Consider the following 15,881-nt stretch of genomic DNA (forward strand, 5'->3'; position numbering starts at 1 on the left):
ATGGAGAGGAGGAAAAACAGTACTTTTTCACTCAAAATGAGTGAGTGAAGACATTTCTTTTTCCCATCTGCGTTTAAACATGCTTAGGTCTTTCTTGATTTGAAAATTATCTTTTGATTTCTATACCTTTCAACTACTTTCTCTCCTTCACAGCTAAATTTCTTGAGAAAATTGATGCTATTTTCTACTTCTCTTTTGTTCACCATTCACTCAGTCCTAAAGTATTGAAGTCTAGCTTCAACCTCCCATCACACAAGTGAAGTGACTTACTGATGATTTCCTTGTATGAAATCCAGTGGACATAGCTCAGCCTTTTACCTTGTCTTTTTTTTTTTTCTTTAATTAGAAGTTGGCTTAACTGACCCTCCTTCTTGAAACTTTTTTTTTTTAATAGTTTTGTCCAGACAGTCACCACATGCTATAGAACCTATCTTATACATCTCTCAAATTACCTACTTACCTCTATCTCCATTCCCACTACCTTTCCCCTGGTTTATTACCATTAGAGCTCATTTAATTGGTCTTCCTCTACAGTCTTCTTTCACTTTAATCTATTCTCCTTGTTCTTCCCTGAATGGTATTTGTAAACTGCAACATTTTTTCCTTCATCTTAAAACTCCTCCAGAGCTTCCTAATTGCACTTAAAATCAAGCTTAATCTTAACTTTATAGAACCCTGTGTAATTAATCTCATTTTCCTTCTCAAGCCTCAATTCTCTTCACTCCTAGTCTTACCAAATCTCTTTTTTGGTCTTAGGTGCTATGTTTTGCCTAGAAGCATTTCTGCATAATGTTCCTCCTGTTTGGTTGGAAAAGTCCTTGGACTTCTCCCCTACTACCCTCATTTCCTAGCTAATTCCCATTCTTCTTTCTGGCTCAGTTGAACTTATTTTGGGAAGCTTTTCCTGACCCTCAGAGATCTCTGTTCAAAGCCTTCATATATTGTGTGCCTTTCTCTTTACGTCACTTCTTACCCCATATTGTAATTGTCTGTTTACTTATTTGTATTGCCCCCCTTGACCTCTGTTAGGAAACGGCTCGTCGTATCCCGAGTGTTTAGTTCTTAGCATCATAGGTGAATGAGTTTATGTATAAATGAAGGAAATCTTGCTGCTTCTTCAAATATTCGAAACTAAGAAAAATGATGTTAAAAACCGTACTTTAGCATCAGAGTATAGAAATATATGTGAAACTTGTTTAAGCCTTCTATTTAAATTAGATCCAAATAAAACAAAACATAATAAGAGAAAAGGAAATTATAGCTTAAATGTCATGCTTGTTTTTTGTTTTTTTTTTTAAAGTATTAGATTGTCGACTCCATTCTAGATCCACTCTAGGCCAGTTTCCAAGTACTAAGATAGATTCAGAAAAGAGATGCCTGATAATTTTTTATTGTAGAGACCATTGAAAGAATGACTGTGTCTTTAGTATATTTGATGAAACCTTAATGTGAAAGGAATTAACCTTTGAAAAACATCAGAAATCAGACTTCTTTCAGGGGCTACCTATACATTGAGAGCATACATAATGAAGGCTTTTGGGGATGGGGGCAAATATTTTTATACAACTGTTTGAGACTGTCAAACCTCTTTTTTGATTGTAAGTGACATTTTAGTTAAAGCACTGCTTATTCTGTTTATGATACATTTAATTAGAAAAAAAAGAACCCAGATGCTCTTCTTTCTTCTTTATTGTTACTAAATATTTGGTACTAGCAGATGAGTAGAAAAAGGAAGAGTTGTTAAATAGGCTAATTTTATTACTATTCTCGTATATTTAAAATTGGGCAGAAAATTAAGGCCTCATGTTAGGTTTTGGAAAATGTTTTTGATTTAGGCTAATTTTCCTAGTGTGTGAAATCTAAACTCAATATTACATATAAATTAGGTTGTATAAATCATATTATGGAAGGAGATTTGTGACAGGAATCTTTAATTGTATTTCTAAGTTTTGATTATGTCATCTGTAAAGTGGCAGTGATACCTTTTCAAAGTGTTTTTGATCAAGGGTAAATATGATTGATTACATATGTTATGTACTCAGTAAATATTCATGAAATGAGAAGTCCAAGGAAGGAAACAATCGCTGCTGCTGCTTCTGCTAAGTCGCTTCAGTCGTGTCCGACTCTGTGCGACCCCATAGACGGCAGCCCACCAGGCTCTGCTGTCCCTGGGATTCTCTAGGCAAGAACACTGGAGTGGGTTGCCATTTCCTTCTCCAATGCATGAAAGTGAAAAATGAAAGTGAAGTCGCTCAGTCGTGTCCGACTCTTCGCAACCCCATGGACTGCAGCCTACCAGGCTCCTCCATCCATGGGATTTTTCAGTCAAGAGTACTGGAGTGGGTTGCCATTGCCTTCTCCAAACAATAGCTGAGCAAAGAGTAAAATTAATAATAGTATAATGAGATTGATTGTAAGGTAGCAGTGTCAGTATGAGAAGTAAAAAGTTTTTATTCCATCTTGTGACTTGAAAATTTTATATAAATTGAATTCTTTAACAGATGGTTATATACCTGCATACAACTTTTACCACTCGTAAATATACTTTACAAACCACTGTGTTTCACATAACTTAGGTTGGTCTAATTCATTAAAGGTCTACTATTACTCAACTGAAGGAACTATTTTTCTTAACCTTTTTCTCCCTGCAGCCTCCTAATCAGAATGTATTTTTTAAGAGTTTGTAGTAGCTAGATCAGGCATCATGGTGTTTATTTTACATCACTACTGTGCTGAAGTACTGAAATTAAAAGACTAGAACTGGGCTTATACAATAGCTTAAGTTGAATAACTGTAGTAGGTCTAGAGATTAGATTTATTTGACAAAGATCTTACATTTGAAATACTCTAGTGATGATTACTTTTAAGCAGAATAAAGGTAATACCCTAAAAAGGTATTTTCAACAAATACTCATATTGAGCAGAGATAACAGCTGAATTTATTTGTAAACTGGCATGTTCTAGAACCATTAAAATGATTGCTGTATATGGTAAAGTTTAACCAGAATTAATGACAGTTTGCTAACATAAAATATTTTAAAATAATTGGATGGGATCTCTTAAATTCTGATATTTAAAGTGGTAGAATCTTAAATATATATTTCAGATACTCCCTTTTGCTTTTCCAAGATAGTAAAGGAATAATGGATATAGAGAAGTTGAGAACTTTATCTTAGTAAGAAGATTTTTTTGGAAAGAACAATTTTAGATTTATAGTAACATCAAGAGCATGTTACAAAGTTCCCATCACTCCCTACCCAATTTTCCCTATTAATAATATTTTACATTAATATGTTTATTATAATTAATGAATCAATATTAATACATTATTATTAACCAAAGTTCATACCTTATTCAGAATTCCTTAATTTTTAATTAATGTCCTTTCTGTGTTCTAGACTCTCGATTAGATTACCTTATAACATTTAGTTTTTATGTCTCCTTGTTGTGATAGTTTCTCAGACTTTGTTGATAACCTGGGCAGTTTTGAGGGATACCAGTCAAGTATTAATAGATTTCTCTCTATTGGAATTTGTCTGATGCTTTCCTCATGATTTGGGATTGTGGGTTTTTGGGAAGAAGACCACAGACATGAAGTGCCATTTTTGTCATGTCATACCAAGAGATGCACTATTAAAATAGTATTATTTTATTGAAGTATAGTTGATTTACAATGTTGTGTTAATTTCTACTCTATGGTAAAATGATTCAGTTATACATATGGGTGTTCTTTTTCCTATTCTTTTCCATTCTGGTTTATCACAAGATATTGACTATAGTTCCCTGTGCTATACAGTAAGAATTTGTTGTTTATTCTCTATATAATTGTTTATGTCTGTTAATCCCATATGCCCAATCCCTCCCTCACTTCCTTTCCCTCTTGGTAACCACAAGTCTGTTTTGTATGTCTGTTTCTGTTTTATAGATAGATTTATTTGTGTCATATTTTAGATTTCCATGTAAGTGATGTTGTATAGTATTTATCTTTCTCTTTCTGACTTAATTCACTTAGTATGATAAGCTCTAGGTCTGTCTGTTGCTGAAAATGGCATCATTTTATTCTTTTTTATGATCAAACAGTATTCCACTGTATATATGTATTACATCTTCTTTATCCATTTATCTGTCTGTGGACATTTAGTTTGTTTCCACGTCTTGACTATTGTGAACATCACTGCAGTTTATATTGGGGTGCATTTATCCTTTCAAACCATGTTTTTCTCTGGATATTTGCCCAGGAATGGGATTGTAGGATCATATGGCAACTCTATAGTTTTTTGAGGACCTTCCATACTATTTTCCGTAGAGGTTGCACCAGTTTCGGTTCCCACCAGTGGTATAGGAGGATTCCCTTTTCTCAACACCCTTTCAGCATTTGTTATCTGTAGACTTGTTTAATGATGGCCATTTTGACAGGTGTGAGGTGGTACCTTATTGTAGTTTTGATTTGTATTTTTTAATAATTTGCAATGTTGAGTACCTTTTCATGTGTCTAATGGCTATCTGTATGTCTTCTATTAATATTTGGGTCTTTTTTGCTAATTTTTGATTGGGTTGGTTGTTTTTTGTCATTGAGTTTTGTGAGTAATTTGTATATTCTTTGAAATTAAGCCCTTGCCATTTCTTTCATCTGCAAATATTTTCTCCCATTGTCCTTTTGTTTTGTTTATGGTTTCCTTGGCTGTACAAAAACTTGTAAGTTGACTAGGTCTTATTTGTTTATTTTTGTTTCTATTTCTATTGTCTTGGGAGACTGACCTGAGGAAACATTGGTAAGATTTATGCCAGAGAATGTTTTACATATGTTCTCTTCTAGGAGTTTTATGGTGTTATGTCTTATATTTAAGTCTTTAAGCCAAAGTCTTTAATCCATTCTGAGTTTATTTTTTGTATGGTGTTCTAACTTCATTGATTTACCTGCAGCTGTTCAGCTTTCCTGACATCACTTGCTAAAAGGATTTTCTCTATTGTATACTGTTGCCTCCTTTGTCAAAGAGTAATTGACTGTAGATGTATGGGTTTATTTCTGGATTCTATTCTGTTCTATTGATCCATATTTCTGTTTTTATGCCGATGCCACATTGTTTTGACTACTTTGCTTTGTAGTTAGTATTGTCTGAAGTCTGGGAGGGTTATGCTCCCTGCTTTGTTCTTTTTCCTTAGGGTTGCTTTGGGTCTTTTCTGGTCCCATAGAAATTTTAGGATTATTTGTTCTAGGCCTGTAAAAAATATCACTGGTAGTTTGATAGGGATCACATTAAATCTGTAGATTGCTTTGGGTAGTATGACCATTTTAACAATGTTAATTCTTCCAATCCAAGAGCATGGGATCTTTTCATTTCTTTGAATCATCTTCCGTTTTCTTTATTAACGTTTATGATGTTTATTAATGTTTAAAACTTCTCAGAATTTAAGTCTTTCACCTCCTTGGTCAGGTTTATTCCTAATTATTTTATTTTTGATGTGATTTTAAAAGGGATTGTTTGTTTACATTCCCTTTCTGATGTTTCATTGCTAATGTAAAGAAATGCAACCAGTTTCCGTATGTTAGTCTTGTATCGTGCTAATTTGTTGAATTCATTTATCAGTTCTAGTAGTTTTTGTGTAGAGTCTTTAGGGTTTTCTATATGTAGTATCATGTCATCTGCATATAATGACAATTTTAGCTTTTCCCAAGGGATATGCTGTTAAGATGATTGATTGCAGTTGTTGACCTGGATCACCTAGCTGAGGTATAGTTTGTCAGGTTTCTCCACTGTGAGGTTACTCTCTGTCTTCCATACTCTTTTCTTTGGAAAGAAATCACTATGTACAGCCCACACTTAAGGAGTAGGGAGTTATGGGTCTCTCTCCTTGAGAGCAGAGTGTCTCCACAGATTATTTGGAAATCTTCTACATGGGAGATTTTTTTGTTCCTCCCTTTTTTTCTTTCTCCCCACCATCCCCCCCACGCTTCCTCCATCTCACTCTCCCTCATTTTTCCTTTAGTCATTTATTTGTGTAAGTGAAAAGTGAAAGTGAAGTCGGTCAGTCATGTCTGACTCTTTGCAACTCCATAGACTGACTGTAGCCTACTAGGCTCCTCAGTCCATGGGATTTTCCAGGCAAGAATACTGGAGTGGCTTGCCATTTCCTTCTCCGGGGGATCTTCCCGACCCAGGGACTGAACCTGGGTTTCCCGCATTGTAGGCAGACACTTTACTGTCTGAGCCACCAGGGATAAGTAGAGACTCATAAATACTTATTTTCCTACTTTGAGGTGTAATTTAGTAGCACTGTTTTATTGTTCAAATTGTTTCAGCTTTGGCCATAGGGAACCTTTCTGTTGTCTCCTGGGTCCCACTAAGGTGGTGTACTTTTGTTATATAGCTTTTTTGCCACTTCAAAATACTCCAGATTCATCTTGTGTATTTCGTGTCCCAGTGCTAGAATCAGCCTTCTTTGCAAAGGAACCCCATTTCCCTTTATTGCAGAAGGCAGTATTAGAAGTCAGTTTTTGAGTTCTGTATGCTCACTGCTGGATGCAGTTGATTGTTTTATTTATCTGTCTGAGCTGGCAGAGCAGGAAAATACATGTGTATTTGGTAATCTATCTGTGTGTGTGTGTGTGTGTGTGTATTGCTACTCCTGCTGCTAAGTCGCTTCAGTCGTGTCCGACTCTGTGTGACCCCATGGATGGCAGACCACCAGGCTCCCCTGTCCCTGGGATTCTCCAGGCAAGAACACTGGAGTGGGTTGCCATTTCCTTCTCCAGTGCATGAAAGTGAAAAGTGAGAGTGAAGTCGCTCAGTCGTGTCCGACTCCCAGCGACCCCATGGACTGTAGCCTACCAGGCTCCTCCGTCCATGGGATTTTCCAGGCAAGAGTACTGGAGTGGGGTGCCATTGCCTTCTCCGATATATATATATACAAACACCTATCTATAAATACTCCTATATGTAATTATTACATATATATAAAGCTAAATATGAGTTTATACTTTGACTCCATCCCTAATTAATTATATTACCACATGGATTCTTCTAGCTTCTCCCCTTGTTTATCTGTAAATTTCCACTCTAGCAATAGCAAACCCTGGTCATCCTCCACTCATTTGTTTATTCCATTATATATGTACACAGAATTAGAATTGTTCATTCTTAGCTACTTGGAAATAGCTATGTAAAGCAGAATATATTGCTTATGATCAGTTCCTTTTACCTTTAGTCTTTGAGATGCTACTCATTTCCAGAGTTACCTCGGTCAGGATCTTTTCCTTCTACCGCCTTCAGAGAGGTAGTTTTATATATGTATAATATACTTAGATCCTTGTGTCAGAGAATACGTTCCTTCCTAGGGTTCCCTAATCTACTAAATGATTTTTTAAAAATTTGCATACATTAAAGTTCATTCTTTATGCTTTTTAAGTTTTATGCTTTTGGCAGATCCATGTCATGGATCCAACATTATATAAAGTACCATGTAGAATAATTTTACTGGTATTAAAAATTCCCTGTATGTCATTTACTCAACCCTCTTCCTTTCTCTGAACTTCTGGGAACTACTAATCTCTTTACTTTTATCTTTAACAGAATTTAATATTATTGGAATTGTAACATATAGCCTTTTCAGACTGAAGAAGTTTATTTTAATATTTATTATTTATATATTTTTTGGTTGTACCTTGCATCACATGTGATCTTAGTTCCAGGGAGTAAACCTGCACCCTGTTCAATGGAAGCCTGGAGTCTTAACCACTGGACCACCAGGGAAGTCCCAAAGAAATTTATTTTTATTCTTCAGATTTTAAAAATACACTTATTTATTTGAATGTGTCAGATCTTTAGCTGTATCACACAGATTATCTAGTTATGATGTGAGGGCTTAGTTGTTCCAGGGTATGTAGGATCTTAGTTCCCTGACCAGGGATTGAAGCCGTGTCACCTGCATTGCAAGGTGCCTTCTTAACCACTGGACTAATAGGAAAGTCCCATGCAAGTTTTTTTTTTTTTCTGTTTTTATTTTTTTATTTTTAATTGAACGATAATTGCTTTACAATATTGTGTTGGTTTCTGCCATACATCAACATGAATCAGCCGTAGGTAAAGACATAGGTGCACGTTTTTTATCTCTTTCGTTTCTGCTTAGGTATATATGTGGTAATCTTATTGGGAAAACCTCTGAATATTCTAGGAAATTATTCAAATTAGCTGGGCTGGAAGAATTAAATTCAGTATTTTCTTACAATCTTTTAACTTATTTTGGACTTGTACATCTTTACCAGTGTATGGACTAGGCCTTTCAATTTGATAATCATTTTATTTTGATTAAAGAGAAACAAAATAGGGGGTGAAGAGTTACACTTTCTTTGTCATCTCTGTTGGAATTATTTTTTTTTAAGTCAGAATCATTGTGGAATAATTTATATACAGTAAAGATTGTCAGAAGTTATTAACTTGAAAGAGAGACCTTTCTTCTCAGTTGCAGTAACTGCTATAGCACTTTTTTCAAGCTTCTTGTTTTTTCTCATAAGTCTCTTCTTACTTGTGCCTCATTAATTGTTACTTGCGTGCAGTAGTTTGCTGCAAGTTTAATAGACTCAATCATTTTTATTGATGATAGAGAAGTGTATCCTGCATGATAAATCTTTGGTTATTCAGCTAAGTGGGATAGACGTTCTGAGGGTGAAGTAGGATAGTTAAGAGTATTATAGAGAGGTTAGGTCTAGTACTCAACTCACTACAGTCACCCTAAGATTGAGCCTGCCTGGTAGAAAATACCAGCACAGTCGAGGTTTGTACACTCCATATACCTCAAAGCAAATGAAGGCAGAGTGAAAATGAGTTTAGACTTAACCTCTGTAACTTACCCCAGGAGTAACTTTTAATGTAGCCATTGCTTTCTGATTCAGTTCTAACGTTTGAATGAAGTAGCTCTATCTTGAGAAAAGTCTTACTTTTCAGTGTTAGCACTTTTAATATTAATTATTAAACATTTCATTAGGGATTAGTTAACAGAGCACTTAAGGATAAGAATATATTTTAGGTAGGGGCTGAAAAATTATTTTGATAGATACTGTTATATTGCAGTCATGCCATGGTTGTGGACATCAAAACTGCATTGCTTTACCTTTGAAATTTCTGCTTGTTTGCTGACTTATAAACTTTAAAGTTTCAGTATACTTTCGATTGCACAGAACATCTATCCATTTGTTCATTCAAAAAATGTTTACTAAACATGTGTGTGCTGGGAAGTGTGCTGCAAACTGGATAAATGAAACAGTGAACTTTTCAGATATGTTGCTGTCATGGAGTTTACAGTCTATTGGGAAATAGAATGAAATTTATTCAAAGTTATAAAGAACAGTGGTGCTTCACTAATATTTTAAAGACCTAGTAACTTATTTTGAAGTAAATTTGCAGCAGTTTGTTCTTTGTTCTTTTTGCAAAATACATTTGAGCATTCAAGGTTTTTGGGCTAACATGTTTCCATATGTGATCCATATGTGAAATCAGACATTTCTCAGAGAGCCAGGACAATGTGAACCAGAGGGAGAGTTGGGGAGAATATGAACAGGTAGTAGGTTTATGTGGGTAAAATTCATATTAGCCTATTTATAGGCAGGGAAGTAAAAAATATTTCTTTTTACTTAAGAAATATTAAGTAATTTAATATTGCGTAAGTCTTTTTTTCTGTAAAAATGTTTAATATGTAAGAAATAACAAGTTAAATTCCTTTAGAATGGAGATATAACAGAAAGAATGGGCTTCCCAGGTGGTTCAGTGGTAAAAAAATCCGCCTGCCAAGCAGAATACACAAGATTTGACCCCTGGGTCGGGAAGAGTTCCTGGAGAAGAAATTGGCAACCTACTCCAGTATTCTTGCCTGGGAAATCCCATGGACAGAGGAGCCGGTGGCTACAGTCCATGGGGTTGCAGATGAGTTGGACGCGATTTAGCGACTAAACATGAACAGAAAGAACAAATGAGAATCATGACAACCAAGATCATGTCTGAATTATGTGAAAGTTTCTGGTAACCCTAGTCAAGAAAATTTGTCACAGATATCTTATTCTAACAGGGTGCAGCAGAGGGACTGAAAGTGATGATCCCTCCTGATGCTAAATTATTTTCTAATTTAGCTGTTTCTTAATGACTGATTGCTCGAAAGTCAAGATGCTCGTTTTCTTATTTTCTGTACTTGTTCAGGTTTGAGAATTAAGAATTTAAGATGGGGGAATAAGGCTTTGCTTTCTCTAACTGATATTTTCTAACTAGGTACTTCGTAACTCAGGAAGACCTCATTTATTCCCAGTAATATGTTTTACTAAAACTCTTTCAGGTAACTTTACAAAGACGTGTGACTTAATAGTAGATCATGGATTGAACTCAGTTTTTTATTTATTGTTGTTACTAAAAAATTTTAGTGAGTTTTTTTTTATTTTCTTTTTGTCTCTGTAGTTATCAGAGACTGTTACAGACAATTGCTGTACTCGAAGCTCAGCGTTCTCAAGCAGTCCAGGACCTTGAAAGTTTAGGCAGACATCAGAGAGAAGCACTAAAAAATCCCATTGGATTTGTGGAAAAACTCCAGAAGAAGGTATATTTTGACCACTTTTTAAATTTATTGAGATGTATTTGGTAATAACCTTATTTATTCTTTTATATGAATACTTTTTAAAATGTTTAACCATGTTACTGAAGGTGGGATATTGCCTTCCTTCACCCCCACCAAATGCACAATAAGTATACCCCCAGTGAAGATGGCTAGGAGCTTTAATTGGATGCTTGTATAGAAACTTGATGTCCTGTTTCTAGCCATTTTTAGTCTTTTTCTGTTACTTTTTTCCTTCCCCATCTTAAAAATATTTTCCCTTTTTTGCTTTTAGGACTTTTAAGTTTATTGAAACTAAAAGAAAAAATACTTTAGTATTTTTAGTGTTTATTTACTGCTTTATTTACTCTAAAAGCAGTAGAAAACAATGGTGATACAAACAAAAATTCTATTTTAAATGTCTTTAAGGATGTGGTTGCCAAGGTCATGAGAATGAGGTGCAAGATGTGCGTTTATGCCGTAGTATTTGTCTTGAATTAGGGACCCACAAATTATTCAATAAATTTGAGAGGTAAATATTAGTCAGACAAAAGCATTGTCTGAAAAGTTAAAACTGAAAAACTATGAAAAAGAATCCTCTTTTTCACCTTAACACACAAATTTAGTTGTGTATGACAAGTTTGCTGCTGTTAAGTCGCTTCATTTGTGTCCAACTCTGTGCGACCCCATAGAAGGCAGCCCACCAGGCTCCCCTGTCCCTGGGATTCTCCAGGCAAGAACACTGGAGTGGGTTGCCATTTCCTTCTCCAGTGCATGAAAGTGAAAAGTGAAAGTGAAGTCCCTCAGTCGTTTCCGACTCTTAGCGACCCCATGGACTACAGCCCACCGGGCTCCTCCATCCATGGGATTTTCCAGGCAAGAGTACTGGAGTGGGGTGCCATTGCCTTCTCCAATGACAAGTTTAGTTACTAGTTATTAATGAGTCACAAAAGTGGTCTACCAGGTGTTGAGGCAGCAGTCTTGGGGACTTCATTTTATGAACGCTTTCAGTGTTTACTTATCATGGTTTCAACTAAAATAGATTGTACTTTAATCTTAAACTCATTTTTTTCAGTTGTTGGGTGGGCAAAAAAGTTGCAGTTACACACATCTACTATATACGTCCGTGGTTGGTTATCTGCAGATTTTCCATGTCCATGTTTAATTTAGAACTAGATTTCTTTTCACTTTATTTCAGAAACAAGGGTGTGGCATTGACCCTCTTAAGATTTTTTTGCAAAAATGTTCAAATGTGTATTAAATCCCAGATACATTGGTAATCATGAAAGACTTGTGTTCCTTGGAAAGAAAATTTTCTGCGAAGTTTGATTCTTTAGTTTTTCTATGTTAACTCATATTTGTTTAATTTGCCTACTTTCTTTAAGTTTACCATAGTAGTTAAGTTGTTGACATATGATCCCGTTGTTTTAGTGAACGTCTGAAAACTCCTAATTGAAATTAAGGAAACTTGGTTTATATATTGGTACATAGAATGCAGGGAACCTTTATGGCTTGTTAGCTTTCTTTGATGTTTTATCATCATTGTTTTAAAAGACACTCTATTCTAACTTTTCAAAAAGTTGAGTCTTAGACTGATATACGTTATTATAATGAGGGCTGTAGTATACTGTATCACAAGCAAAATAAAAATTAAGAATTCTGTATCACAGTATGGACTTTGCTTGCCAGTTTCATAATTTATGACCTAATTTTTTAATGAACATTTTATTATGAAAAGTGTTAAGTAGACAAAAAAGTGGAAAGTATTATATAGTTTTAATACACACATCCATCCACCTTCTAGATTCTACAATAAACATTTTACTGTATTTGCTTTATTGTGTGTTTTTTCAATCCTTCCATCTGCCATTCTATCTCATTTCAAGATGGAATCCATTTCATGCATTCCAGAGTTGCAGACACACATACTTAACACCAAAATACTTCAGAGTGCATATTATTAACTAAATTTTTTTTAAAGCTTTTAAGGTGAAATTTATATACAGTGAAATTCAGAAATCCCAGTTTTATCATTATATGAGTTCTGACCAATACCCCCACTCATGTAACCCAAATTCCTATCAAAAGACTGATCACATAATAACCTGGTTTTAGTAATGACAACTAATAACTTCTGAAGGTGGTTGATAAAGTAGCTGAATTCAAAGTAAAGTAAGGATATAGTTTTGATTCTCAAAATGTGGTAGGTTTTTTTGTACATGTCTTAAGAGTTATATAGTATGAAAATAATTCATTGTTTTGTGAATAAGTTAGGACCACAGGGGTCCATTTAAAATGAATTCTGTGTGTCAGGTCATATCTATTTCAGTCAAACATTTCATATGCTGTTCTTAGAGATAAAAAGCATTCTTTGCTATTTCTGTCTAAGTGTGTTAAAGAACATTATGTCTGTATAGGTCAGCTGTAGACCTCTATCAAAAAATAGTGCTTATGTTTTGTTAAGTTCATTTTTCTTTATGTGGCTATCACTATACCATTTAATGCTTTGACTGTATTTTTATTGACTGTTGGATTCAGAGTGAATAGAAATGCCAGTTGATGATTATTTAGATTTGGAATCATCTGAAAATTTGGCTATTGTTTATAATTTCTTGAATTAACCTTATATGTCACTTTTTTTTTCCTCCCACCAGGCTGATATAGGGCTTCCATATCCGCAGAGAGTTGTTCAGTTGCCTGAGATTGTATGGGACCAATATACCAATAGCCTTGGAAACTTTGAAAGAGAATTTAAAAACCGTAAAAGGCATACTAGGAGAGTTAAGCTAGTTTTTGATAAAGGTAATAAATTACATGATATTTTAAGTAGAGAAATACCTGGCAAAGTCTTGCTTTAATAATCCTATACATGGTTTTCTTTTTAGTAGGTTTACCTGCTAGACCAAAAAGTCCTTTAGATCCTAGGAAGGATGGAGAGTCCCTTTCATACTCTATGTTGCCTTTGAGTGATGGTCCAGAAGGCTCAAACAGTCGTCCTCAGGTAGGCAGTATAAAGTGTTGGAGTAGGAAAATTTGAATTGTAGACAAAAGATTTTAACATTTGCTGACTTGTATTCTTAAATTTCAAGCAGTCTTCACTTGAAGATATAATAAGGACATGAACTTTGAAGTTAAGAAAAAGCTGGGTTGAAATCACAACTCCACTACTTATTAACAGTGGAACTGCAGATGGTCATTTCTATTAAAGTCCCCAAGCTACAGTTTCCTCTTATATAAAATGTGATTAATATCACCCTATGTTGTAGAGTTGTGAGGATTATAATGAGTAGTGCATGTAACATGATGAGTTCAGTGCCTGACATATAGTACAGTATTTATTCTAAAAGTAAGAGCTCTTTGTGCATAGTGGAATGTAACCAGGATTTGCTGGTTGTAACCTGGCCTTGCTGCTGTTAATTAGATGAACTTTGATAAACGTGGGTTCAGAATGAAAAAGTAGTATTTCTTTTTCTTTAAAATGAAGTTGTTGTCATCATTCATTTGTTATTTGGCCATATCAAAGAGTAGTCTGTTATGTTGTCTCTGACAAAGCTTTATTTTATATGCAGATGATAAGAGGACGCCTGTGTGATGATACCAAACCTGAAACATTTAACCAATTGTGGACTGTTGAAGAACAGGTAATAGATATTTCTCAATTGTGTAGGTTAAAAAATATGCAGTTAAAATTAGAGTAAGTATTGTGAATAAAGTGTATATTGTGTGTGTGTGTGTGTGTGTGTGTGTGTGTATGCGTGCTGAGTCACTTCAGTTGTGTCTGACTCTTCGCAACCACGTGGACTATAGTCTGCCAGACTCATCTGTCCATGGGATTCTCAAGGCAAGAATACTAGAGTAGGTTGCCATGCCCTTCTCCAGGGGATCTTCCCAATCCAGAGTTTGAACATCTGTCTCTTATGTCTCCTGCATTGGCAGGTGGATTCTTTGCCACTAGCGCCACCTGGGAAGTGTATACTGTTGTATGCAATCCCTCTTAATCATGAATTTAAAATGTTTAAACTTATTTCTATATACCTTTTTGCAGATGTAAAGAATTTTTCATTCTGAGAATATATGAATTCCATTTAGGAGATGGTTTCTAAAGAAGGAACCTGGGTTTTGGGAGGGGGCCTGAAAAAGATACTGAAACAGATGGAATAAAGTTTTTGTAATACAGCTTTGTGAGACAGAAAAACCTGGAGCCAAGTAAAGCTATGCTTCAAAGTGAATTCTTACTTTTGTTTGGAGACGAGCTGAAAAAGCAAGGTCATAGTATTCTGTTACATTTGGGCATATAGCTAGGATTGTTTGTGGGTAATGTTTGAGATATATTCTATCTCATATAAGGATTAGCCCCACAGTTATAATGAGTTGATCTGTTTATAAAAAACTTTGTGCTAAGTCACTTCAGTCGTGTTTGACTCAGTGCAGCCCTACAGACTGTAGCCCACCAGGTTCCTCTGTCTGTGGGATTCTTCAGGCAAGAATACTGGAGTTGGTTGCCATTTCCATGTCCAGGGAATCATCTCAGCCCAGGGATCGATCCTGGGTCTCCCACATTGCAGGCAGATTCTTTGCCCAAGTGCATGCATGCTCAATCATGTCTGACTCTTTGCAGCTCCATGCATAGCCCACTGGGGGATTTCCTTCTCTAGGGGATCTTCCCAACCCGAGGATCAAACCCGTATCTCTTTTGTCTCCTGCACTGGCAGGCAGGTTCTTTATCACTAGTGCCACCTGGGAAGCCTGTTCGTGTGTGCTTAGTCAGTCGTGTCTGGCTCTTTGCAGCACAACGCACTGTTGCCTGCCAGGTTCCTCTGTCCTTGGGATTCTCCAGTTGAGAGTACTGGAGCGGGTTGCCATTTCCTTCTCCAGGGGATCTTTCCAACTCAGGAATCGAACCCTGGTCTCTTACAATGCAGACAGATTGTTTACCATCTGAGCTACCAGGGAAGCCCACCTGTTAAAATACTCCTTTAGCCAAGCCCATACTAAGATAGGATAAGAAGATTATTCATAGCACACACTCCAGTCTCCAAGGCAGTTTATTGGTCTTTCAGCCCTGCAGAGATAATACCAATCAATGGTGCCTAAAAGCTGATCCTGCGCACTGGGATAGCTGGGTGATAACATTCCTTTTATTTCAACATCCAGAATATTCTGCATCCTTAGGACTACTGGAGAATTTTGAAGATAAGTCAGAATATTAAAGTTAAATATTTAAATAGAGGATCACACAAAGGAGGAAAAGATCTCTTAGTATTCTGTCAGAATACAAATGAATTTTTATATAGTTTTGTCAGATCCAT

The 15,881-nt window shown here is 35.6% G+C and overlaps 1 protein-coding gene across 5 annotated transcripts in view; it reads left to right on the forward strand.

The window, feature by feature from the left end:
• The window catches only part of ZZZ3 (zinc finger, ZZ-type containing 3), a 119,687-nt gene that overhangs the window by 90,943 nt on the left and 12,863 nt on the right, over positions 1-15,881 (forward strand). For 4 of the 5 annotated variants that reach the window (XM_010857598.1, XM_010857601.1, XM_010857597.1 and 1 more), the window contains 4 exons: positions 10,440-10,578; positions 13,227-13,374; positions 13,458-13,573; positions 14,142-14,213. In XM_010857598.1, coding sequence (XP_010855900.1) covers positions 10,440-10,578; positions 13,227-13,374; positions 13,458-13,573; positions 14,142-14,213 — 475 coding nt within the window. The remainder of the gene's footprint in view (positions 1-10,439; positions 10,579-13,226; positions 13,375-13,457; positions 13,574-14,141; positions 14,214-15,881) is intronic. The other variant, XM_010857600.1, reaches the window with a different exon arrangement.

This window comes from Bison bison, unplaced genomic scaffold, assembly GCF_000754665.1.
Source record: "Bison bison bison isolate TAMUID 2011002044 unplaced genomic scaffold, Bison_UMD1.0 scf7180017864382, whole genome shotgun sequence".
Classification (NCBI taxonomy): domain Eukaryota; kingdom Metazoa; phylum Chordata; class Mammalia; order Artiodactyla; family Bovidae; genus Bison; species Bison bison.